The following is a 27,794-nucleotide window of genomic DNA, read 5'->3' as shown; positions in this document are numbered from 1 at the left end:
GTCTTCCCAAGCCACCCTGAAGGAGCCTGGTTTTACCTGTGATACCGTGATGCTGCATTTCTTCGCCAGCTCTTCTTTGGCTTCTTCGCTTGGGTAGGGGTTGCTGAGGTGTGAGTAAAAATACTCGTTCAAAATTTCTGTGGCTTGTTTACTGAAGTTGCGCCTTTTTCGCCTAAGAGCAGAGCAGAGGAGGGCAGTGGGAGAGAGGAAGGGAGGGAAGGAAGGAAGGAAGGAAAGGAGAGAGAGACAATTCCCACAGGTGAGGCTCAGATCTGGAAAGTAAGCAAGGAGAAAATGGGGAGAAAATCTTTTTCACTTCCTTGAATTGGGATGGAGCAGAGCGCCCTCCAACAGCTCCTGCGTTGCCCTGACTTAAAACAACAACAACACCGTTTTACTAAAAAGAGTAAAAATGCAGGATCACCTACAGTTGATATTTTGCAGGTATCACGTCAACGTTGCTATTTTTAAACATTGCACACAGAGAATGTATTTTATAGAACTCATTGGGGTTGCGTACAATTCACTTAAACATATATTGTTTTTGAGTCTAATATTCATCTTATTATACAGCTCTGTACTCTATTTTATCGTATCTTACCTTACCTTTTATCCTTATTTTACCCTACCTTGCTCTATTTTATCTATTTTATCTCACTGTAGCTCATTTTTCTCATTATATTCCCTCTGGAACACCTTGCCCTCAGAGGTGAGGCAGGCCCCTTCTCTCCTGACCTTCCAGAAGGCCCTGAAGACCTGGTTCTGCCGTCTCACTTGGGGCGGGAAGGTGGGTAGCCATTCCTGGGGGTGGCTCGCACCCTAGAGCCCCTCCCACCAGCTTGGAATTTTATAGCCTCTTGGATTTTATATTTATTTATCGCATTTTATATTTGTAATGTGCTTTATTTTTATGGGGTGTTAACGTTTATGGTTGTAGCTGGATTTTATTGTAAGCTGCCCAGAGTCCCTCTTTTGGGGGAGATGGGCGGCAATGAAACTGGAATAAATAAATAAATATTGTGTCTTGCCTTATGTTGTCTTATTGTATTTTACTGATGCTTTGATATGGTCAAATAGACTAATCAATAAAGTATATTACTACTGCCTACAGTTGCTGTGGATTCACGCTTGGAGCAGTCACGCATCACCTCACCCTGTCAGCTTTGCGAGGTAGTCCAGACAAGAAGCACACCCAGGAGTACTAGCTCTAAAGTTATTGTAAGGTTACATTAACAGAATCTTGCAAGTCTGAAAATATCTCTCTCCCCCACTCACCTTTACAGTCCAAGAAATGAGGGAGGGTCCCTCTGAGACGCTTCCCACGCCCCTTTGCCTTCTGCGGGCTCAGCTGCCTCTTATCCAATCATTGCTGAATCTGCAGCTCTTCCTCCAGTCTGCCAAGACCATTCGCACATCCCATTACACCACGTCACTAGGCTTTTAAAGGGGGGGGGGGCACGCAGGCCACCTGTAAGGGATGGTTTAGTAGATTCCTCTACTAGCAGGTGGGTGGACTAGATGGCCCTTAATGTCGTTTCCAACTCATACACACTATGCATTTACAAGCCTTGGAATGACTTCAGGGTGAGCCCTTTGGACAGTCACCTCCACTTCGGGGAATGCATCCCCTGCCGATCTAAGGGGCCAAAGCTCTTTGCAGACTTTTTATAAAGTCCTAAAACCATGTTTCAAAAGGTGGGCTTTTAACTCTCAATTTTAATGGCATCCAGATATCGCTCTTAATACCCCTGGTTCCATTACAGTTTTATGCTTTATTCTGAACCCCCTAGAAAGTTTGCCCATTGGTGATACCAGTTCACTCATTAAGTGATCAATGAAATAAAATGGGAAGAAGCTGTGCTGCTAGCAGAAAGCACTGAACTGCAGTATTCCCAACCTTTCTGAGAATATCTACAGGGCCCATACCTTGAAAATAAAATATACTGGGGTGGGGGGGCAACAACTCTGTGTCCAACCATCCAGCAAAACAACAAAGCGAAACTGGAGAAGAATCCAGTAGTGTCATGAGTAAGGATGGCCAGCAGGGGCTCCCACCCAGACTGTTAAGCACATGCGTAGCACTGAGGAATTGGGCAGCCATTCAAAGAGACACAGATCGGGACCGCCTTAACCTTTGGGGTTTACATGTCTGGGTTTTTCCCACGCTTCTTCAGTTTGTTAGGATTCTGTTTATGTAGCAGTAATAAACACTAGAGAACTACTCCTCGTCTCAGCGTGGTTCCTGGCTGTTAGGACAATGGGGGTGATTTGGTCCAAATTCCATCCTAGAATACCCCCTTTTTTTATCATCCATAAAAATACTGTCCTGAGTAAGGATGGCGAGCAGGGGGCTCCCATCCAGGCTGTAAAGCGCATGCGTAGCACTGAGGAATTGGGCAGCCATTCCAAGAGACACAGATCGGGACCGCCTTAACCTTTGGGGTTTATATGTCTGGGTTTTCCCACGCTTCTTCAGTTTGTTAGGATTCCTGTTAAGTACTAGCAATAAATATTAGAGACCAGTTCCTTGTCTCAGCGTGTTTCCTGGCTGTTAGGACAAGTAGCAAGGGTTCAAAAATGGTAGCAGAGCTGCCTTGGCCTTTGTTGGCTAAGCCATCAGCGTGTGAATTAAAAAGCTCAATGTGCCTGATTTTTTTTTTTTAACCTGGATTTAACAGAATCATTGTCAAAATGATTCTGAAGACTGGTCCCCATAGAATCCCACCATGAGGTCACATGGAGTGTTTTGCAGAGGGAACATACTCGTTGGATTATCTACTAGTTCCCATGTACTAGAAGAAGCCAATCAGGCAAGCAAACCTTTCCTGCAAATGTAGCTAAAATCCAGCTTCTGCAGCCCTTTGCTGTTGACGCCACCAGCAATTCCATTTGTGACATCGAAAAGGCCACCGGTTTTCCACCCTGGCTCCAAACTTCACTGGCTTTGCCCAGAGGTGATCTGGTGGCCGTGACAGTGCAAGGAGGCTTAGCTGCAGCAAGACGGATTAAAATATCTGCTCTGGAAGAGCGGGAGTGAAAAAATAAAAAAGGTCGGGGCAGCTGCTGAACTCACATGACAGCCGAGTGGAAAGGCCAAGGATCTTGCCAAGCGACTCCTTTTCAAACAATTGGGTTCGCATTCGGTGCACTTGGGAGTAGCCACCACACCAGGGCTAAAGGCAGCGATGCCAATTGTGTTTGCCAAATTCTTGCAGAATCATCCTAAGGACCCTTCATAGCTTTAAAAGGAACTACCTATTCCCCACTTGGGCCACCTTCCATCCTCCCCAATACATGTTTTTTCCTTTCTTCTTTTACAGCCTGCTCTTTAGAAAACTCTTTAAATGTTTTACCTCTGGGCTTCTTGCGATTAAACCGCCTAGATGTTCCACAGGGAGCTCCCATCTGGAAGGCTGTACTCCATTAGTAATCCAGTACACGTATTCTCTGGCATCAACCCCTTTTCCCTGGTGCAGCGCTTCCTCTCATTCCTCCACTTTCTCCTATTTTCTGCCTCACCTTCTTGCTCTTCAAGCGCAGGTACTTCTTTCTCTCCCAGGTGCTGATTTATCAAACCAGCATGGCCTTTTGGCATCAGGTAAGAGAGGACCACGGCCAAGATTGGTGGCTTTGAGCAATGTGGCTGACAGCTGGTAGCAGACCCCAAGGCCATGGCCCCAACCCTAACCCTAACTCATGAACCATTCTATAGCCAACTTTGTGTCTTGTATCTTCCCACATGATGCTCCTACAAATGGCTGGGCATCTTCCTAACACTTCTGAAGCTTAATCACACTAGAGTAGAGGCAGAGTTAGAAAGCACCATACTTAGGCTGTAGTTGCTTGGCCTTCAGAAGGCTGAACTAAATGTTTTAGCAATAAATTCAGTGGAGGAACAGTGGGATGGCTGTTATTATTAAACAACGGAGAGCTAAACAATTACCAAAACGAATAAGAATGTCTATATTGCCCTTCCTTCCAGAACAGCCAAGAAGGTTTCCAAAAGAATGAAACGATCTTGAATAAAACTGTCAAGAAGACAATCCTTAAAAACAGTCTCATGCGGACATTAAATGCAAGTAGGGTTTTAATGCCATCTCAAAAACAATGTTAAAACAGTCTGGTTGTAGCTGTTACCCTACAAATGTCTGGGCCAACAATATCACCCCTGAAGTTCTACCATGGGGATGATGCCAGTGCGAAGGCTTTGCTCCTGGCCACAGAACTTCAAGCTGAACCCACCAAGAGAATCACAAGCCAACTTCCCTAGCTGATTCTAGCACACCTGCATGACTGGTATTGATGCTTGTTGGTTCCTAAGCCATTTAGGACAATTGTCCAAGTTTGGTGTAACAGAGAGAATGTGGAGGAAGGGAGGAGAATATTTTTCAGAACAGGAGCAAGGACATCATCTCCTAGAGCACCAGAGAAACTGGCCAAGAAGTGGACCTTGCATAACCAGGCTTTTAAGTTCTTCTATTATGATGGAACAATAATGTGTCTTTCAAACTTTAATGTTGCTTGTGAATAGCTAGAAGAAGCAGTCTTTCCTGATCCACTGCAACCCCCTAATAGAACCACCAGATCTACCCACCTGGCATCAAGGAACCGGGATCTCAAGATCATGACCGCTTCACAAGTGCTTTGTTTGAGCTGCATCTGGATGGAGCTGAATTTCCGATGGATGATCCCCACCATCCTCTCTATCTCTTTGGGGGAAATGGGGCGTGTTCGACTCTGTTCCCGGAGGAGGTTCATCACGTGGGTGGTGAATTCATTGCATGCCTACGGAGAAGGGCAAGGAAAGAAAGAGCAGTGAGGGGTAGTTTGGCTAAAGTCATAGCAACTGGAGACACACAACATGCTTAATCCAGGTTAAAAACAACACCACTACCACTATGGATGTGTTCCAATGATCTGCTATGCCCCCCAGAGTCAACCATATTCTGGCTTCACACAATGTTCTGGGTCACAGAACCTGCTAAAACACCACCAAGATGTAAACTGTAACACCCCCAGCCTCCTTTAACATGTTGTGTGAACTCAGTCAGTGAGAGATCTTTCCTCTGGCAGAGTTCATTTTTATTTCCTTGTTAGAATTCTATCCTGCCTTTCCTCCAGCACTTTCTTCCATTTTCCCACAAGCATAAACTCCATGAGGTACCCTCAGCCATGTCAGATCCTTGGTTGCTGTCTGAACTGAAAGTGATTTTCTTTCCCCAACCCACATCTCACAAAGCAATCTCCAAGAGATTTATTAAGACAAAAGCAGTCAGCACAAAGGGTTGCAGCAAACACATTACTTTGGGTCTGGAACCAAGATATCTAGATGTCTATTAGGGCAGAGACTTGGTGAGTCTCTTTCTCCCAGTCTTAAAATCCACCAGAGAGAAGATGGGTCTCTTCCTTGACAAAGGGGGAAAGTTTGCAGTTGCGAGTTATTTACACAAGGCTTGCTTGAATCCATATCAGTCTGTGAACCATTTCTTACAGCCTATGACCACCCCTAGATCCCCCAGGGAACTTCCCTCCTTGAGGGTGGAATAGACCCTGGGTCAGATGCTGACTGCAGCCAGGAAATCAGAAGACGCTTAATCCTTGGGAGAAGAGCAATGACAAATCTCAATAAAATAGTTAAGAGCAGAGACATCACACTGACAACAAAGGTCCGCATAGTTAAAGCAATGGTGTTCCCCGTAGTAACATATGGCTGCGAGAGCTGGACCATAAGGAAGGCTGAGAGAAGGAAGATCGATGCTTTTGAACTGTGGTGCTGGAGGAGAATCCTGAGAGTGCCTTGGACTGCAAGAAGATCAAACCAGTCCATCCTCCAGGAAATAAAGCCAGACTGCTCACTTGAGGGAATGATACTAAAGGCAAAACTGAAGTACTTTGGCCACATAATGAGAAGACAGGACACCCTGGAGAAGATGCTGATGCTAGGGAGAGTGGAAGGCAAAAGGAAGAGGGGCCGACCAAGGGCAAGATGGACGGATGATATTCTAGAGGTGACGGACTCGTCCCTGGGGGAGCTGGGGGTGTTGACGACCGACAGGAAGCTCTGGCGTGGGCTGGTCCATGAAGTCACGAAGAGTCGGAAGCGACTGAACGAATAAACAACAAGAACAACACCCTAGTCATAACCCACCCTGTTAACCACAACACCACACTTGAGGTTGGTTTGTTGCTGATATCACAGCTAGAGAAACCAGGGTGGGATGAAGCATAAAATAAAACCATGGGAAGACCTGTTGGCACTGACCGATCTCCTGGAAGGCTAAAGGCAAAATTGTTGCCCAGAACAGGGCAGGTGGCCAGGGAGAAAGAAGGGTGGAAACCTCGCCTCCATATCACAGGTTCCTCCAAGCATCTCTGAAAACACATTACGGCAAAGAGGACCACAAATGCAAATGCTGATTAGCAATTTGGCAGCGGACCAGTCTTTCTGCGGGATTCAAAAGCGCTTGCCTTTAAAACCGGTACTTCATCCATGATTAACCTGAACAGCTCATTTATGGAGTGTGCACTTAGCTCATTACTCTAAGTAAAATTTGTTAAGTATTTACATTTAGATAATTAAAAATCCGGGGGCAATCTTACGGCGGAGGTTCGGCGTTGCTGCTAAAACCAAGGATGAAGCCAAAGGGAACATTCCTTCCTGCGTTGTGCCAGAGAAAACGCCCTAGAAAGATTTTGTTGGACCCCCAGCCACCCACCCTTCCAACCAGCTCAGTCCCCCAAGGCGAGGCTAAATAGTTCTCCAGCCCTGCTGTGGGATCTTTCCCCAGGAATCATTTGCCAGGATGGAAAGCGAAAGAGCAGGAACACGCAGCCGGCTTATGTGAAAACGGAGATGGTCCTGCAATTCTTTAAGGCAGCCGGAAAGCCACAGGATAACTCTTGTTTTCTCCACTGCAGTTTTAGCATGATGAATTGCCCATTGGGTCCAGTCTCTGCTTTTTCCTTCTGGCGCTAAAAAAATAGTAACACGCCCCACATCCCTTTGGCTTTGCCTGGTCCAGCAGGCTCCTGGTTTTGGTACCCTTCCTGGTCCCCAAAAGCATCCTTTTGGAGAGAGGACAGCCAGGCATCGTGTGCGTCTGTGTGCTCGGTGGGTACCCAGTTGTCCTGGGAGTTTTGAGACGCTTACAATACTTTTGCCTACAGCAAAAATGTATTTCAATGTAATTATAGAAGATAGCTTTCAATATGTCATCTCTATTATAGCGGCTGTAAATTATGAAGAGAAGCATTTCTCCTGGCGCTAAGAAAGTGAGGGAGAAAGTGATGGCATGACATACTTTCTGAAAGAGCTGGGCTCTTTAAAGTGCACTCCCCTAACTGGCAACAAATGTCAAAATCAAACTCCAGGCAGGGGGCCAGAGGTGGGGGGCCGAAACCACGATGAAGACAGCATCGGCCTTTGCTTCTGGGTTCAAAGGAAGCCGAGGCAAGCAAGAGAAAGGCAGGAAGGCAGCCCCCTTCTTGGGGCTGGCCCAGATATCTAAAAGGGACAGGTTGTGTTCCCTGTCTCCTACTTTGCAGGTCGTGTTTGACGCAGGACTTGTAGGTTTCAGGAAGGTATTATGATTATGATTCTTTGCAAGTCTGAAGCCTCTAGAATGGGGCCAGATCTATTTGCATGCAAATGGTCTCATATTCAATTGTCAGCATTTGCAGATAAGGTTCGGCGAACTCCAACCTGGGCTTGATGAATCAAAAGATCAACGCAACAGAGGTCCATTTCCTTTGCTCATGGATACCTTTATTCAGAATTTTAAAGACGAGCTTCTTTATTTTTAGGGGAAGGATGGAGCCCAAAGTCTGTCTGCAGAAAGTCCTGGCTGGCATTACTAAGGTGTCCAAGCAGGGTTGGGAAAACCTCATTCGGAAAACCTGCTGTTAATTAGTGACCACAGTATTAACCTGAAGAGGTCAAACTTCCAGCTTGCTACAAAGCAGTTTCTTATATTCTAACCTGGGATCCGTCTCTTCTCACCCTCCACATCTCAGCGGAAGTGTCATGAGTAAGGATGGCGAGCAGGGGGCTCCCATCCAGGCTGTCAAGCGCATGCGTAGCACTGAGGAATTGGGCAGCCATTCAAAGAGACACAGATCAGGACCGCCTTAACCTTTGGGGTTTATATGGCTGGGTTTTTCCCACGCTTCTTCAGTTTGTTAGGATTCCTGTTATGTACAAGCAATAAAACATTAGAGACCAGTTCCTTGTCTCAGCGTGGTTCCTGGCTGTTAGGACAGGAAGGGGCTGAAGGTTTTTCACGCTCATTGGCTCCCTCATTCGTACACTCAACTCAAGAGCACCTGCAACTTTAAGGGAAAGCGAGTCTGTAGCAAGGGGGTCTTGGCTTAAACCCTACCCCACCCAGAATTTGCAAGTTTGGGCCCTAAAGGAGAATCTGATTGATACTACAGCTGAAATCCTGGATACCACTAGATGTTCTGTCTGTGTGTTTTACTGGAGAAAGAGAAAGGGTGAGGATGTATGAGAGAGTGGGGACTGAAGATCAAAGGGGCCTGAGACCAAACAGGACCATTATCAAAACATGGTATAGGTGCCTTCTATATTCAAGGCTGAGAAATAAGCAAGAGATATCTGTTACCATGGAAGGACGGACCTAAACTCAGGGCTTGTTATATACAGTGGATTGGTTCAGTTGATTCTACAGTTGGTCATTTTCTTCGTCCTCAAGCCTCCTACATCTCCTCCTGAGTTAGACAGGTCTACTGCTTTGGCTTCCATATCGAAACACACCACCAGCACCCCTGCGAATCTCCAGTCCACCATTTCCACCCGAAACAACCTTCTTGACGACAGCAACAACAAAAAAAGACTTCCAAAAAAAACGTTCAAGCCAACCCTCATGGGAAAACAGACCTTCGTGTTCCTTGGCTTTGGAGACAGCCAAGACAAACTTGCATGAGAACGTTGGCTGCAAGGCATGGGGGGGAACAGCAGAGGAGACCCTACTGGGCGTGAGAATCAGGGGAGGAAAGCTTGTGGGTTTTGATTCGGCTTAGCTTTGTGCTCTCCCCAGCATTGCTCTTCCCTCACCCCGCCCCATCCCACCCTGCCTCGGTTTCCTGGGGTTTGGACAGATGTACGTGACATTTCAGCTGAAACCCTTTACAAACTCAGCTGTGGGGTTTGAACGCCGGCTGCCTTACGAACACTTGCATTTATTAGTCTGAGAGCTACCAGACCAGGAAACCGGAGCCCTCAAAACTTGGAACTGGTTTCCGCTGCTCTTCTGTCTACTGAAACTTCGGGTGGACAGTTTTCACTTAAAACGGGCTCAGTGTTGCTTCATCTCCACCACGGTTAGAGCACGACAACTAGAAATCTGAGCTAAGAAATGCAGAAGTGTCTCTTGGCATGCTGGGATGGTTTCTCCTTCCTTTTAAGAAAAGACACACGTTTTTTGCTTCCCCCAACGAGCCCGTGCAAGATGATGAAAACAACTGGAGACAGAAAGCGTTTTTCCACCAAGAAGGAAGTGGGTCAGGAAAATTATCTTCTCCCCCAATGGAAAAAGAAATTCATCTCCTCCGTGCAAGAAAAAAACACGTTTTTCCCTGAATTTTTCCACTGTGGGCTACATCTTCACATCTCTGTCCAAGACCCCAAGATACTACCTGCCCCCTAAAATCCATCCTTCCAGGTGAGGAGCAACACCAACTGTAACACGCCTGAGTTACAGACTGAATTTACATGCCATTTTTTTGAAATTAGGATGGCATGAATTTATGTAGTACATTCTCCAACTGTAGCCTCGCGAAGCAGAGAACCACCATGAAGGTAGCCAGGTGGAAAGGGGGCAAGCTCTAACCTGCTCATATTTCTCCAACTCGGTGTGGTAGATCTGTCTGATCTGCGTCAATTTGGCTCGGTAATCTGAGTGCTCGATTGAGTTATCTGAAGATCCTCCGGAGGCCGCCGCGGCTGCTGCTGCTGCCGCCGATCCGCCGCCTTTCTCGGGACCCGAGACTCCTTCCGCAAGAAGCATATTGTCCAACCTCATGAGCTGCGGATCTGGGGGGTCTTCCTCTTGTGCCCCTCGGATGCTGAGACCTTGGAGGAAGGAAGGAAAGAAAGAAGGAGATCTAAATTAACTCAACCTGAAATTTCCATACCTGCATTCATCCTGCCAGCTGTTGGACCCACTAAAACAGAACGTGTTGCCTTTCCATAGAGAGGTGCTTTCATGGAATTTCTGCAGCTATCTAGCCTGCAGGAGTTGGCCTTCAAGAAGTTGCCATTAAGCCAAGGTTCTGCCTTCTGAATTTTGCAACTCAAGGGAATTAAACAGGGGGGTAAACAGATTTATCATCATAGCTGTTCGTTCATTCATTCATACATTCATTCATTCATTCATCCCAGATTACCACGTGGTCAATGGCTGGATTCACCCATCATCCCAAAGCATGGATACTAAACACAAGGCCCTCAAGATGTTCCTGAACTACATCGCCCAGCATTCCTTGCTCTTGGCCATCCAGTTGGGGGTTGTATGGCAACATATGGAAGGCTGAATTCTACAGCCAAGAACCCATCAGGTTTCATGCCCCAATTCCATTTTTAAAGATTTTTTTTAATTAAACACACCTAATGCAAGCTAACACACTGCAAAGCCAAGATCCACCTTCCACCATGACCTCTATTTCCTCAGAAAGAAAGAAAGTGGGGTGTTCCAGCCCACAGTTTACTCTGACTGGCAAATGGCTGCTTTGCGACTGCTGCCCCCCAAGCCATTTTATGGATGCTCCCATGGCATAGACTCAAAACTCAGCCTGTATCCCAGTAGCCCCCAAAGGCAGGTAATTCCTAAGAACTGAAAGTCCCATTCACTAATTCCATCCCTGTATTAGGAGAGAAGGCAAATTTTTTTGTGTGTGGGGGTGGTAGTTCCTGGTCCGAACAAGGGTTGGAAGGGGGGTGAAATCACAGATGGATCAAAAGGAGAATCTGATCCCTAAATAACTGTTCCCCCAAGGAGAGGGCCTACTGCTAAGTCATCAGTCACCTGATGTACTCGGGCCTCCTGAATGCCCAGTTCTGCTGTTGAGCAAACTTACAGTGCCAGTCCTCCTGTCAGACAAGGCGGACCAGCTGACTTCAGCATCTGCTATCAGTATTGTGGAAAGTTTGGTCTAGCAGCTAAGGTGCTGGGCTAGAAACCAGGAGCCTATGAGTTCTAGTCCCGCCTGAGGCATGAAAGCCGGCTGGGTGACCTTGGGCCAGTCCCTCTCTCTCAGCCCAACTTGGTGCAGCGTGACTTGTCATGGCTAAATGGCCTACACATCTGGCTGCTGGGCCTCACAAGGATTTCCCATCAAGAAAAGCAGCATGAATACCAAACTGCTATGCCATACAATTAAAAAAAAAATTGTGGAAAGGCAGCATTTCCTCCGTCCTCCTGGCTTCTTCTATTTTTACTACCAGGGAGGAATGCAAGACATGGATGTCAAAGAAAATCAGCCAATCTTGGGTGCTAAGTATTTTTGTCCTGGGTTCTTTGGCTGCTCAACCACAGGTAACTCCTGACTGCGCTCTTTTACCACCTGTACAAATTAGGATTTCAGGGCCCCAAACATAGGCTTCGTCGGCAGCAGGATCTGTTTTATTAGCAAGCACCCCGTTCCCTCTCCCCTACCCAGGAGAAATTGAAAGCTTTGGCTGCCCAGGAGAAGCTCCCCAAATCATGCCTCATCAGCAGTCCCATCTGAGCACTGCAGATCAAGGCTGACAATTTGTACGTTTAATCAGGTTGGGGTGGGCGGACTGCCAAGATGTTCTCAACACTGCAAAACACAACGTCGAGATTATAATTACAGATGTAAGGAGAAAATTGCAAGACCTCCTCAGGTCTGTTAAAGATGTACAACCGTCCTCCAAAATATCCCTGTCTAATTAACCTCTCCCAGTAGGTTTTAGAAAGCAAGTATTCCTGGCTGATTCCCGTGGGTGGGGGGAACCCCCCAGTGCTTGCATGCTGATACCTCCTCCACCAGGGTCCATATCCAGCCAAATGCATGTTCCATGCTGGGAACAGCCAACTTCTCAACATGCACAAACCACAAGCATTTGGCTCAGAAACAGCAGGGAGATCAGCTTCCCTTGACTCTAGCTCTGATTTAGCTTGGGGGAAGAGAGGGAGAAGGAAGAAGATCTGTACCTGTTCACTCCTGCACAGTCACTCAAGCTGTGTCTGGTCCATTATCATCTTATGCAGAGCATGGTATTTCCATGCAAGATGTAATGGCATGTGGGAAAGACCTTGGGAGATGGGATGAACAGATGTTGCCTAGGGAATGGTCAGATAAGAGAGGGCTTAGCCTGCAGCTGCATAATGGGTGGAGAAAGAGGCTCAGAAGGGACCCTCCCTAGTTTCTCTGGCTGTAAAGGAGACAGTGGGAGATTTGTACTTTCAGACTTGCAAGATTCTGTTAATGTAGCTTTACAATAAAGTAGAATTAGTTTATCAGGTTGTGTCTCCTGTCTGGTCTGATAAGGCTGACATCAATCTTGCAAGTCCTGCCTTTTTATAATTTAGATCAGGGTCAGTATTGACCCCCAAGGGTCAATGGGACTATCCAAGGGGTCAGTGTTGTTGTTATTCATAGTACCATTAAAGTAGTAATTAAGTGATGTTCATATAATAAATGTTTTGGGGTCAATGAACAATCTGAAACTTCATGAAGGGGTCGATGAGCTGAAGAGTTTGGGGGCCCTGCACCTAGATGCTTTATTGCGGGAGACAATTCTTTAAAAAGCAGCTTTTCACCAAAGGGCGGACAATCTGAACACGTACCCACCAGTTCCAAGGTGGATGATCTGAGATCTCAGGTTTGGGGGTATCCAAAAGCAACCAAACTGCAATTTAATATGGCTAAATATATGCGTGGGAGATTGTGGAGAGGTTGGGAAAATAATGGAAGGCAGATTAAATATTAAATAAATTAAATATTACAGAAATCACGGGATAAAAACGGAGATGGTTATTAGCTTGTTTTATCAGTAGCAAGTCAGCCAGAATCCTAGGAAGAAGCATTTCAAACCATTCAAAGAGACCCCCGCCTTTAATGAACTCACTATAAACAAGGATTGGATATTTGCCTTACACTTCCCAAACTTCTGTGTTTACCCCAAGACTAGCATTAAAAACCCCTTCCTGAATGCTGCATAATTCTCGCTTCCTTGATCTTGCCCAGATCAAGGGACTGGACTAGAATCTTGGATTAAAGGCATCCTCAGGCAGCTGACTTGAACCCCCCTTTTAATTTCTTAATTACTGAAACACGCACAAGAATGTAATTCTGGGAACAAATGCTCCAGATCCCTGCAGGCTGAAGGATCAACAATAGGGAAGATGTCCCTACAGGTCTACTGGGTACCGAGGTGTGTTTTCCCTTTCCAGGCGTGACTGCCATCCTTTAGAAATTAAGCGCCAATGCTATGTACGTTCTCAACATATAGGCTCACAACAGTGGTTATTGTTTGTCTATTTTTATTCCCCAGTATATCAACCTACAGGTTTATTACTGTTTAGCTCGGTGACCTTTCAGTGCTTCGTGGTATTAGAGATATAGCATGGGCTTCAACGGGCACCACAACACATCACTTCCAGCGTAACAGGAGCAGTATTAATGACATTGGAAACGCAAGGACTCAATCTAGATCGTTATGCATCAGCCTAGAGCCAAAAATATTTCCAGATTCAATAAAGGCGGCTTAAGCTGGTGCCCCTTTTGATGGATCCTTTGGTCTGCTTTCAACCCCAACCGTTCCTTTTCCGCCAGAGGAGCGTTTTAACAGCATTCTTCTTGGGCGTGGCACAAAAGGTTAACCACAAGCTTGTTTGCTCCCAATTTCTATCTACTTAGAGCCACACCATTCATTTCCGTATCTGCAAGATCCCGACAAATCACATAAACAGACGCTAAAACATTGTTTAACAACGAACCTGGCTTTGTTATAAAACCACAGTTTTAGCATATCTTCCAGCGGATCCTAATTAGCTGTCTTTCAATGCGCCATGCACCTGCCTCCGCAGATAACACACCAGAGCTCCTGCACCAGCTCCAGCATTCAGAGGCCAATAAATAAATTGCAGGTCAGAATTATTACAAAGCCTATCCTTCGAATAAACCCATCTCCTTCACAACACAAAGCCGCTGATATGAAAAGCACCTAAAATCCCACTCAAATGGTATGATTACAGGGGCCGTTTGAGTTTAATAATCTGACTGTAATTCAGGCATTTTCAACAGCTCATTAAGGGTTCATTAATATATGGGCAAGCTTTTGAATTATAAATAAGCAGATTAGAAACCCGCAGTGTTGGAATTGTACAGTAGGTATGCTGGCTAACAGAATAATATTGCAAATACAATGAAAAGTCTGCCCCAGAGACTTCTGGGGGAGATAAAGGACAAAGCTTTTTCAGCCTTATTTATTAATTCACTTCCATGTTCACCTTGAAAGGAGCGTATGCTGTTTTTCCAGAGCTTTGAGTCAAATGTTTTCAAAACATGCCTATCACAAAGGAGCATTGCACCATACACAAGGATGCAGGTGTCCAACAGCAAAGGAAGGGTAGAGGGTGGAAAGGGAGCTAACCCTAAACCAGCCGTTCACCAAGTTAATGCTGATCTACAAGATGCATCTTCAAAAAAAGCAAAAACAAAAGCCTTTGTTTCATTCCTGAGAATTTGGATGGGAAGAAGCATTGTCAAAGGCATCATATTCTAGGAACGTGTTGACTGACTCACTCATGCAACATACATCATACCAGCTATCCTCTTGATGCTATTTCCTTTCAAAAAATCCATTTCCCCTCCAACTTTTTACAATGGGTCTTTGGGGCAATTATAGCTCATGGGCCCCACCACTGAATGCAGTGAGTTTAGAACCTTTCAACATTATCGGATTTTCTTGTGGAGTGCTGCTAGGGGAAAATGCACACTCTAGCAACATTTTGAAACTGATACACTCAGGCTATTTGAAATATGGGAAATTAACTAGAGAATGGGGAAAGTCTTCAAGACAGATCGATTGATTCAGACTCATAGGCCACGTCAGGCCACAGACTCTAGGTGATTAAAGTCTCAGGAGAGAGGGGACACCCCAAATCTCTGCTCCCCACAAGAGACCAGTGGCTAGGAAAGGCATGAAAAACAATGGTTTGAACTTGTGTACATTCAGAGTTAGGAATTCGGATTGAGTGCTATTTGCTCCTCAAAATATGGGACCATTCCAGGACTACCCCTTCTTCTGTAGTTATGCATTAGTGCCTCAGGTTCCCTTCATAAGTACACCGTGTCTCATGCCCAATGTCTACTGGATGCCAACTGTTTCTTGGAAACTTCCAACGCCATGTTGCCCAATGTCTCGAAGGGATGACCTTCTTCCCAACTTGGTGGTCTACAGTTTTGACCTGCAGCTCCCAGAATCACAACCATCATGGCCACAGCTGGAAACACCACTTTCAATATGCTCTTTAGACTGCATTGTGCGACCTCCTTTAGGACCATCAAGATCAATGCAAATCTTAACCAGCCCACTCCAGTACCACTAACAAGTCCAGGCTCCCTTTGGAACTGAGAAAAATATCAATGCCAAAACCGTATTATCAACCAGAGGTGGTCACAGCAGGGAGAGGGGGGCATGCTAAGTCTTTGGAAAACAGCATCCTATCCCCGGCTTCCTAAATCTCCTAGTTAGCTGGTAAGACCTTGGCTGGTACTACAGGGAGAGCCAGTTTGGTGTTGTGGTGGAGGCACCAGGCCAGAAACCAGGAGACCATGAGTCTTAGTCCCACCTTAGGCACAAAGCCAGCTGGGTGACCTTGGGCCAGTCCCTCTCTCTCAGCCCTAGGAAGGAGGCAATGGCAAACCACTTCTGAAATCTTGCCAAGAAAACTGCAGGGGCTTGTCCAGGCAGTCTCTGAGAATCAGACATGCTTGAACGGATTAAAAAAAAAAAGTACTACAGGAGGAAATTTTTAAACTGAAGCACCAGCAGAGGAAGAGAGATGATCTTCTTCCTCTTCTTCCTCTTCCTCTTCCTCTTCTTCTTGGCTAGAGATGAGATTCTGGAGACCCACAAGTCAAGCTTCTGCATCTTAGCTTGTACAAGTCATAGATTTCGGTTCTACCCAAACCCCTCTCGTCTTCTACCATAAATGGCTAATTCCACATGGCAGAAGGGTTGCAAAACATAGCAGTCCTGTGCCAAAGTCAAGCACCACACCCTTCCTCAGACGTTTCTCGTTGTGGCATCTCTCCTGACTTTTAATTTTTTTTGTGGGGCGAGGGGGAGGTGAGAAAGCCATAACTGAAATTACTTAAACGTCAGCATTCGGAGGCCAAATGCTTGGTGCTCAAAGTCCTTCCTGTCTCGATGTCACTTCCACGCCTGCTTAAAGGTGACGGGGTAGTGTGGGCACGTTTGTCATGTCAGGTATATTAAATATAACACTGCGATGCTCTGTACATTTCCCCACCAAGGTAGTTGTCACTTTCGCTTCACTCATTCTCTATTGAGGAAAAATGCAGCACTGGGAATTTACAAGGCTTTTCAGTTAAATGGACATAAATCACAGGTTTCATTCAAAGCGAATAATCACTGGCCATAAAGACCTACTTGTCTGTTACCATATATTACAGCAGAGTTCCTGTGAGCAATAATGCAGCCATTCATGGCAAAGAAAAACAGAGTGAGACATTAAGAGATGACATGTAATCCTGTTAGGAGCCTGACGTGGGAAGTGTGCCTGACATTTTTATCATATATGTCCATTTCCATTTGGAAAATCAGGAGAATAAAAATGATTACTTTGTCGCTCGAATCCACCTTCCTTCCTAAAACAGCCCGGCGAGATTTGTTTACATGCTGGGCAAACTGCTTACTAGGAATTCATAAATCTCCGGGCTGGAAATGTTTCACCCGATGCCTGAACTCAAGATATGATTCAAAAGGTTCCTATTAATACTTCTCAGATTAGTTGCTCCACTTTCCCATCCACAACAGAGCTGATAATCTTCCACTTTATCCCAAGCCATCTCCCTTCCACAGTTCAAGGCCAACTGGCCCTGTATTCCAGGAACAGATGACCACTTCTGATGGATGCAGAAGGAATCTGTGACATCTACACAGTCATTACACAAGTGCTGGGGCACCAGGTGAACTTCTGGGTGCATCCCAAAGTCAGAACCCCTTAAAAACTCATTTCTAAAGACGCTGCAGTTTACCTTTCCATACAGTATCATTGAGACAACCCACCACACACATCCCAGCTTTGCTTCCAGAGAAACACACCACCCGTTGGGCACATCTAGAAAGTTTCTAGTCCATCAGGATATTTACACTGCCCACCCAACCACATCTACTGACAGTAGATATTTACATTTATCAACAGCATGGCCCAAAATGCACACCCAGCTTTCTTCTTTTCGGGCGATCCACAAAATTACAAAAACAGCCATGGCATAGTAAACCACACATACACACAACTCAAAGAGGAGGAGGAGAAAGAGGAAAATAACTACTAGTAGTAGTCCTAGTACCACTAATGCTGTGGAGAAACTGTAAAAGTGAAACATATTAAAAGAACTGGAAACCCATCCAGGTTACTGGAGGTAACCCTCTCATTTCTGTATTTATTTTACGCCACCTTGCAAGTGTTCAAAAAAATATCCCAGATAGGAGTTAACAACCAGTTTTACAAAGAATGAAACCAGATGTGTGTGCTTAAAAAAGAGATGTGGGGAAGAAATCATTGGAAAGCAGCAGAAGATGGAAGTTATGGAGGCACATGGTCAACTGAACATCCAGCACAGAAATCATCAATAGTTCTGTCCACACCTTGACTGCAAACTGATATGTCAGGTTAAAGAAACAGGAAGTTTGGAAAGTGCCAAGCACTGAAAAAACAGACAACGTTGTGAGCTTTTCTCTTCCTTTCACATAACTGAGCATTGCTGCTGCCATCCAAACAGCCACCGCCACCTCTCTGTTCCCTTCCTTCAAAGAATCATCATCTGCGGTTGATGTTGGAGTTGGTATAGAAACAGTGTTAGCCACAGAAGCATGGAACAAGGTCAAGATGAGCTGCTTTCTTTATTTTTTTTAATCGTATGGCATAGCAGTTCGGTGTTCATGCTGCTTTTTTCTTGCCGGGAAATCCTTGTGAGGTCCAGCAGCGAGATGTGTAGACTATTTAGCCGTGACAAGTCATGTTGCCCAGGTGCACCCCGAGGAGGCTAGTCTGCATTGCACCGAGTTGGGCTGAGAGTGACTGGCCCATGGTCACCCAGCCGGCTTTCGTGCCTAAGGCGGGACTAGAACTCTCCTACCATGCCTGATTGGCTCTTGGACTGAGAGAGGGGAACTGGCCCAAAGTCACCCAGCCAGCTTTCATGCCTAAGGTGGGACTAGAACTCTCCTACCATGCCCGATTGGCTCTTGGACTGAGAGAGGGGAATTGGCCCAAGGTCACCCAGCCGGCTTTCATGCCTAAGGTGGGACTAGAACTCTCCTACTACGCCTGATTGGCTCTTGGACTGAGAGAGGGGAACTGGTCCAAGGTCACCCAGCCGGCTTTCATGCCTAAGGCGGGACTAGAACTCTCCTACTACGCCTGATTGGCTCTTGGGCTAAGAGAGGGGGACTGGCCCAAGGTCACCCAGCTGGCTTTCACTCCTAAGGTGGGACTAGAACTCTCAAACCACGCCTGATTGGCTCTTGGGCTGAGAGAGAGGGACTGGCCCAAGGTCACCCAGCCAGCTTTCAGGCCTAAGGTGGGACTAGAACTCACAGGCTCCTGGTTTCTAGCCCAGCACCTTAACCACTAGACTGAACTGGCTCTCTAGATGAGCTGCTAATAGCCTCAGATGCTTTGGTGCGGGAGAGTTCACAGAAGATGATTTGGTGGGCCACCAAAGTGACGTTGGAGCATTCTCTCGCGATTTCAGATTGTGCTTTTGGCAGACTTAGTCTCAGGTTTTGTACCGACTGGCCCAGACTAGCCTGTGATGGTGTATTCTATGTCATTAGATCCTTAAAAGCGATGAGTGACCCCTCTGTGGTCTAAGTGTGGAGATATGAAGCTGTAGTGTGTGGCGAGGATGGGGACAAACCACAAAATTCATCTGAAAATGGTGGGAAGGGTCAGTATGCCAATTTGTAAAAATAGGTTCTTCTAGGGTGGGTTAGAAGATACACCTGGTATGGGTGCTTTTAGCCCCACTAGATAGACCAGATCAGCTGTGCTGGACCACCTCCTCCCCCTTTTTATACTCCAGTGAATCAGGGAGATGTCTATCTGAGCTGCTTCTGAACATTACTTGGACTTTCTGGACTTAAAAAAGGCTTCTGCCTCTTTTGCCAAGGTAACCGTTCCTGCACATTTCCACAAGGTCATCTTCCTGACTCTACAGTTGCTCAGCACCAACTCTGCCAGCGCTCTGCCTCCTCTGCATCACTCCGACTTACCTTTGCCTTTCTCAGTGCATGTGGGCACCTTGTCAGATCAAGCTTTGTCCTACAGCCCCCTGTCATTTCTATTTTCTAAGAACGGTTATGAGAAACCAAAGGCCGCGTCATAAAGACGACGCTAGAGGATGCTAAATAAAATGATGATGAAGATGCTTTGACTTGCAGCCTGCTACGCTGTAGGAATCCAAAGATAAACATTTAAGTGTGGTAGGAAGTCCAAATCCCCTCTCAAAAACCCATTAAAGTCCAAATATCTGTATTCCACTAGAAGAATCCTGTTGGGGCTAAAAGAAAGACGACACTTTTTTAAAGTACCCACTAAAATTGTAGCAGATCCTTCAACTTCTAACCCAGAGGGACCAACCCAGCATCCAGTCCAACAGACTAGCGAAGTACATGGCATTTATTAACTCAACTGTGATCCACAATCCAAAAACAAGATGGAGAAAGTCTTGCCAAGCTCCAGCAACAGAAGTAGGGCAACGTAGGGTCCTTCGGGACGCTACAAGTCCCGGCTAAATATTCTTAGTGTGAAAGCTTACAACCTCAAAATATAAAAGGAAAATGTTTGCCCCCCAAACAAATCTTTCCTGTGATTACAGTTTTGTCCAGATTTACAGCCCGGCACTCTCCTTTTCATAGGAACATGAAGTAACTTTTTATATAGATCCTGAGAAAATACACGCTAACTGGCATTTTTATAAATTGAGTTCTTTCCTCGGGTCTTTATGTTGGTTACATTTATGACCGGTGATAAATTACCACCAGGTTTGTCTGGTTTTATGGCTTCATTCCCCTTTAACTTTCTCCGAACAGATTTCTGAATTCTAGCACTTTCACTTCTATGGTTCTTGCTTACATTGGACTGCCATTTAGCTCTAAAACACTGTCTTTATTTGGCCCAGGCTGCAATGAACAAGAAAAGAAAGCAATATGTTCTGATCAGGCCTTTTTTTCGGTTTCTCCACACAGGGATCTTGGAGCAGTGGGTTGGATAAAACTTACGGGGGTTATTAAACAGCCTCCTTTTCTGTTATTTTCCGAAAGCAATGACGAAAAACGAGAGAAGCACCAACTAAGACAGTTAGCCACAGCATCCACACCATTGCAAAGCAAAGCATCTTCACCTTGAGGATGTCCACCTGGAAGGATGTCATCTCAACAGCCAGACAGTTTTTGGAAATCTTCTTGAGGCCTAGGTAAAAACATGGAACTCACAAGCCTGGGAGGCTTGTCAAAGCTGGTCTAGGTTTGTCATGGTAGACATGGGGGATTCTACCACTTGGTCTTGGCCAACTCTAAAAGCACAACCTGCAGCATGAGCAGTGTGAGTTTGGATGGTCCAGGAAAGGAGCAAGAAGGTTGGGCAGGTGTGCTCAGGACCAGAGCTTGGCCTCTACTTCTCCAACACTGCATTGTCCACCTTCACAGATGGAGCTAAGGTCTGCTCCAGAGCATCGGAAGCCACTGAACCACAGTCCTTGAACCTGCTGCATACGTTATCCAGTCAGCAAGAGGGACACAGAGACCTATCTTACCTGATTGATCTAGATCACAAATGATGATGGAGATAACAAACGATGGCCTTCAAACACTCCATGCACGAAAGAAAAGCAGAATCTCTTCGAAAGGGAGTGGCAATTTGGGGGAGAGGAAGAATTTCTGGGAGGGGTAGTCAAAGTTAAATTAGGAGGAAGAAGATGTAATGGGCTTGGGAGTAACCTTGGGAGACAGGAGCAAGAGGAACCACAGCCTAGACAATGCTCAGAGAAGAAATATCTCAGCCCACAGAAGGAATTGGGACAGGGAAAGTATCTCAGAAGGGACCCTCCCTATATGTCTGGAAAGTAAAGGCAAAGGAGGAGAGATCTGCTTTCAGATTTGCAAGTTTCTGTTTCTGTAACCTTACAATAACAGTAGCGTTAACAGTCAGAATTTGGGTTTCTTGTCCGGACTACCCCGAAGTGCTGACAGAAAGAATCAAGGGAGGGAGGAAGGTCAATATTTCATATTTCACCCATTTTCTACCCTGGCTGTCTTTAGGTGGATTGTGAATCTCAACCAACCTGGCGCTGATGGGATGAACAAGGTTACAAAACCGAATTCAGATAAATTAAGGTATTTGCCTTGAACTCATCTTCTCCTTCCCTCTGTGAACATCATTTCATTTTCCATGCTCTATAAACTTTTAAGATGCACATGTCCCACAGACTAAAATTCTCTTTGAAGGATAACAGATGACTGGTGTCTTCCAAGGAGCTGCCACTGGTCTCTTTTTCAAATCCCAAGTGGAACATTTGGGCTTCCTCATTTTGAAAAGATCCGAGTGGGGGCCATTCCCAGTACATCTACATTCTACAGCACCACACAAAGTTTTATGTGCATGATTATAAAAGGATACAATCTCCCTTTGTCATTTAAACCATTCGGTGACACACAATTTTAATGCCAAAGCTCTTGTAAATTTCACGTTCATGTAAACAAGCTAGTAATTTACAAAAGCTAGACTCCCATAATAAAACAAGATGATTTGGAAGGCCCAGCAGAATCAAGAACCTAAAAGTTATGGATATACTCATCAATCTAAATCTGATCCGTGTCAGCTTTATAATTTTCTTGCCTTCCTTTTGGCCATTAAAAAAATATACTTTCCCAAGCCTTGTAATCTGTTTCCTGTGCTTCTTATTCGTCTATTTTGTTGTTTTGTTTTCTGTTTTTAACATTTTGAAAGAACTTCATAATCCACCTGAATCATCTGGGCTATTGGGCAGATTTCAAGTCGGTATCCTTATCCAAAGGATTGAAAATCCACGTTTGTTATCACCATCAGATTTTCCTAACCTTGTCCAGGGCAGGAAGCAAAGCAGGGCTGGGCAGATTTGTACTGCACTTGGATAGGAGACCACAAGGAAATACCAGGGAAACAGACTAACCTGAACAAATATTCCAGGAGAAAACAGTGGTAAACCACTTCTATATCCTGGCCAAATAAACTACACAGATACTGTATGTCCATTAAATCACCCAGAATCAAAGGGCATTTAACTCTGTTCCCTCCAGTATAAGATTGTTTTTGTGTGTGTTCATCTTGAGTTATCTTTCTAAAAGATAACTCTTCCTGGATGAGAAAATCTCGTGACAAGGGAGGATCAGAAATAATTGCTTAATAAACTGTACTACAAGGCTAACTCTATTAAGTGTTTAGTTGAACTGAACCAGAGCATCTACAAGTAGATAGATAATTTTATTTAGGATCACTTATTGACTAAAAGTTTCCCTTGATTAGCTGGGCTAGTTAAACCATTCTTTTAAAATATGGTGGTCTAAAACCAGGAGCCCACCGTCTATGTAACTCTGAATTCAAGTTCTCTCTCAAAAGAAGCATTCCCACAAAAGAAAACTCAGAATGCCTCTTCCAAAGCATGAAGAGGAAGCTTTCCCTGGCAGACTATGCCGAAAAGAAATGGAAATCTGCCTTTTCTCCTTAATGATGCTTTCCCCCCCCCCCATTTATGTAGACTTCATTTGATTTTAACTCATGATATATCATCTTAAGATTTCATGAATTGAACAAGAACATTAGAAGGCAAGCTGTCAGAAGGAAGCCCTTGTGTAGTACCATACTAGGTTGTTGTTGTTTTTTTTGCTTTGTCTGGAGATATTACACATTTCTAAAAAGATCACATTCATCTTCAGTAGACATGAAAAGCAAAAGGGAGTAAGAGATGAACGGAGTCAACTTCTCACGCCCTCCAGAAATCAGCTCCCCGCCAACCTGCTCATTGTCCTAGGGAATTGTGGGAACTGCAATCTCAGCACATCTGGAGGACACAGCTTGTGGAAGCCTGCTTGAAAGCTAATCGAATGGCCAACAAAAGTTGGGGAGGTTTGAATATGTATGGAAAAGGTCTGCCATCTTTAGACATAGGACACATGTCAAGGATAAGCCTTCCAATATTCGAAGTGTCATACCAGGAACGTCTGCATGGCAGGTCGAAGTCCCTGGCCAAAGGAAAGTGGTTTGGTCTGTGCCAAGGTCATGGGTTTTTTGGGGAAGGCAGATGACTCACCACAAGACCACAAGCATGTAGGCAAAAAGGGGGAAATGCTGGCACATATAGGTCCTGGATATAGAATATAAAAAGAGGCAAGGGAGTTGTATTCCAGATGCTGCAGGACACGCTGCTGGAGAAGACATCACCTGGTCAAGGTGGAGTGAAGCGGAGCCTGCGAAGTCCAGCAATTCAAGTCCTGAGATGTGGAGGAAGACCGGGAAGAAAATCCTGGAGCGGCTTGCGAACATGTGGAGAGACCAGGAGAATGGACTGTGTTGTGCTTAAGGAGTTTCAGATACTGGACAGTGGAATTGCACGAGTTGAAGGCTGTGTTTGGCATCAAGACAACCCTAAGAACTGACAGTCATTCCATTATCAGCCATTGAGACAAGGAGGGGGGGGGGGAGCCAAAATACAGCACAAGCAAAAGTGAGGGAAAGAGAGTTGGGAGGATGAGAATTAAGGAATGTAGATATATTATAATGCACAAACTGAGATTCAGTTTGCTGTAGTGGTTCAGGCACCAGGCTAGAAACTGGGGGACTGTGAGTTCTAGTCCATCTTTAGGTATAAAGCCAGCCGGCTGACCTTGGGCCAGTCCCTCTCTCTCAGCCCTAGGGAGGAGGCAAGGGCAAACCACTTCCAAAATCTTGCCAAGAAAACTATGGGGCCTAGTCCAGGCAGTTGCCAGGAGTCAATATTGGCTCAAAGGCAGGCAGGCAGGCAGGAATTTCACATTCAGTTTTGGACTCCTCCTTCTCTCTTGTCTAAAAGGCCCGAAGCCACCATTTTCATGGAATTTAACGCCGCTGAGGGCAGACCACAACAAGGAGGTTTTCTAACCTGTCAGCAAAAATTTTTTAAAAAACTCTGTTGCCATTCCCCCATCTCGATTCTCTTCTCTCTTCCCCCTTTCATTCCCCCAAGTGGGTGCTTCAGGTGGTAAGGCAGAGAAATGTCAGCTCTGATCGGAGCTGGCCCCGAGAAAAATCTCGTGGATGGATAAGCTCCAAGACCTTTGAATGAAACGAGAGGCCAGAACACCACAACCGAACCTTTGCAATAACCGTCTCTGCAGAAAATTACGAGGAGCTACATAAATCCAGTCTCTTCCTCTTCACACCGTCTCATTACAGCCCTACAGATTCTCTGGGCAGTTGTAATTCTGCCGGCTGATATTCCAGAATCACCTTGTCAATACCCAACGGTGAATGCCTTCACTGACTATCGGTGCCCCTAATACCCTGCACTTTGATGGGATTTCGCTGACCTTTAATCTGAGGCAAGTTTACTCTCATCACCAAATTGCAAGTTGGAGAGCCATAAAGCCTCAACCTCCTGGATGCAAGAGGGAGAACTAAAGGCCTGCTAACTGGGAATCTAACCTTTGGTAATGGCTTTCTGTGTAAATGGGAGAAAAGGGGGAGAGAGGGAGGGAGGGAGAGAGGGAGGGAGAGCATCAGACAGATAAACAATATTCAGTGTGCCTACAGAAAAACGCACAGTAGCTCTTTTGCCTGAATATTGTGCTAGAAAATTTTGGGGGACATCTCCTTCTGATGCTCCCTCTCAAACTGCTGCAAGGAGGTTCTTGGCTCACAACCGCTGCCCCAGAAGTACCCAACAGTGCATTGAAAGCTTCTTGCGACGCCCATAAGAGACTGAGGGTTTCAATCGGGTTCCCTAGGCAATAGCTGAGACTGTTTTGGGATTTTGTAGGGGTGGACTTTCCGAATGAAAGATACTAAAAAAGCTGATACTGCCCACGTACAACTGACCCAAACATACTGATGAGTTTCTAAAGACCAGCTCTGAGCATCAGTCAAACCCCCTGTCTTTGCTTGCTCCAGGAAGCTGCCTCAATGTTTTAGCATTGAGGGCAGCAACAAGGGGCCTGCTGGATTCCCAAGAGGAAACACAACCCCTCCGAAGACTTTTTCCCCCCTTAAGTTATAAAAACTTATGAACTCCCAAGATTCACAAGAGAGAGGTGGCTTCATGAAGCAACTTGTGGGCTAGGTAGCTGGAGGGCATGTGTTCTAGGTGATTTGTTCCCTTCTTAGGCAACACACAGATTCGCAGGAGACAGCACCAGATGAACAATCCAGGAAGAAACAATATATTAATCAAGGAACTACCAAGGAGAAAACCACACACACCCGAGACTAGGAGGGCAGCAAACTTTAAAATTGGAGCTTTGTTGTCTGAGCCAAGGCATTTGATTTCCCACCCCAGCTGCCCCCCACATGATTTTGGAAAAGAAAATGGGAAGCATGCTTTCCCCCAAACTTGGGAAGCTATTGAATAGTCAGGAGTACTCTTATCCAACAATTGCTAAGTGCGGTGCGGGGCTGCAAATGCTGAGATGCAAGCAGAACAAAGGAAGAAAAGAAAGGGAGGGAGGGAGGGAGGGAGGAAGCACGAAAGAGAAAAAGCAGTGAAAAAGAAAAAAATCCCAAGGCTGCTGTGCGGCGAAGCTGGTAAAGGATTAAAAATTTAAAAACCTGGCACAACAAAGCTGCAAATTCCCTAAAGGAGGAAAGAGATATTAATGAACACGCCCCAGAATTAGTCGCCTGGGATCTCAAAGAAAGCAACTTGTCTAGATGGAATGGTTATATTTATCATACAGGCAAAACTCTTCTTCTGGCTGCCCCCAAATGCCAGATGATTGCTAGCTTCCTAGATGCACCCATGTAGGCACACTCACTTCCTTTAGGACCTCCTTCCTTTGTAAGAAAGGCAAGCTTTTCGTACCGTGTTCTTCAGCCTTGATGCTCAAGACGTTTGCCCAGATGGTGGTTCTGGAGACAGTCAGTGGTCAGTGACCACTGTATAAATGTCCCATATAAATGTCCCAATTGTTGAAAACATTGGCACAACTTCTAAGCTTGCACTGCCATCGTTTGAAAGATCATCAAGCCCAACTGAAGGATATCTATGGGCATTCCACCCCTGCGTACGTAAACACAGACCTTTATATTATTTGCTTTACATTTTTAAAGGCAAATCTGTCGATAATGGATAGAACTGAAATTCTGAGTAGGGAAAAGAGAAACCCTTTTTCTTTAGCCTAATTAATATATCTATAGGAAGCATTTTGTGTTTAAAGGACATAGAAGTATATAGCCTACTGAGAGGGGGGATAAGGGCGAAGGGGACAGGGGGCATTTCAGTGGCATGCCAGGGGCTGCACATGCTAAAAATGTTGGAAGGGCCAGGAGAAAAAAAATTAATGCAGCCACAGCCAAACATTAAAGTCAATTCCCACTGAATTCATAAATGAAGTCAATGCAGGTAATATGAAATCACAATTTCTCCCCATATATGTAATCATTCCTAAGCCTTCCATCATGGTAAAGTGGCAAGTGGTGGCACAGGTTGGGAAGCTCTGGGGCTTACCCTAAACAGTTCCATGGCTACGTGTGACCCAGAGCTGTCTCTGGTGTACCTCATCCCAACAATTTAGATTGGGGCTTGAGGATGTTAAGAATTACAGGTAGTCCTCGCTTAACAACCACAATTGGGGTCGGTATTTCGGTTGCTAAGTGAAGTGGTCATTAAGCAAATCCCACCTGATTTTACAACCTTTTTTGCAGCAGTCGTTAAGCGAATCACCATGGGCATTTAAGCGAGCCACGTGGATGTTAAGCAAATCATATGGTTCCCATTGATTTTGCTTACTAGAAGCCAGCTGGGAAGGCTGACAATGGTGATCATGTGACCATGGGACGCTGTGGCGGTCATAAATGCAAACTGGTTGCCAAGTGCCCAAATCATGATCATGTGACTGTGAGGATGCTGTGATGGCCAAAAGTGTGAGGACCGGCCATAAGTTGTTTTTTTCAGCACCGTCGTAAGTCTGAACCATCACTAAACAAATGGTCGTTAAGCAAGGACTACCTGTAGAGGCCACCAAGGCCCAGAAGGCACCAAGTTGGGGAAGGAGACCTCTGCAGCAATGGTGTCTGTCAGCTATGGAATTTCACTGGCAGTCCTTCACATAAAATACCAAGCTTTTATTGAATCCATGCCAAAGTAATATACAGTTTAACAATCTCGTCTGAGAACCGTTCAAGAGATGGTCGTCTTCCTTAAGACGCAAAGAAGGGGGAAAAAAGAGAAAAGCGAAGCCTGCTTTGGTTTCCGTAACATTTAACCTGACAGAGCGAGATGAAGGGCGAAGAAGAGACAACAGAGGGCTTTTACTGTTGACACAAGAG

General features: G+C 45.4%; 1 protein-coding gene across 3 annotated transcripts in view; it reads right to left on the bottom strand.

Moving 5' to 3' along the window:
- The window catches only part of PBX3 (PBX homeobox 3), a 173,667-nt gene that overhangs the window by 24,284 nt on the left and 121,589 nt on the right, over window positions 1-27,794 (bottom strand). For all 3 annotated transcript variants that reach the window (XM_063316118.1, XM_063316120.1, XM_063316119.1), the window contains exons 4-6: window positions 9,849-10,090; window positions 4,595-4,785; window positions 37-172 (exon numbers count right to left, since the gene is read on the bottom strand). In XM_063316118.1, the coding sequence (XP_063172188.1) occupies window positions 37-172; window positions 4,595-4,785; window positions 9,849-10,090 (569 nt within the window). The remainder of the gene's footprint in view (window positions 1-36; window positions 173-4,594; window positions 4,786-9,848; window positions 10,091-27,794) is intronic.

This window comes from Candoia aspera, chromosome 16 (genome assembly GCF_035149785.1).
Source record: "Candoia aspera isolate rCanAsp1 chromosome 16, rCanAsp1.hap2, whole genome shotgun sequence".
In the NCBI taxonomy this organism is placed as follows: domain Eukaryota; kingdom Metazoa; phylum Chordata; class Lepidosauria; order Squamata; family Boidae; genus Candoia; species Candoia aspera.
The sequence above is the reverse complement of the archived record's forward strand: the minus strand, read 5'-3'. Positions and strand labels throughout refer to the sequence as shown.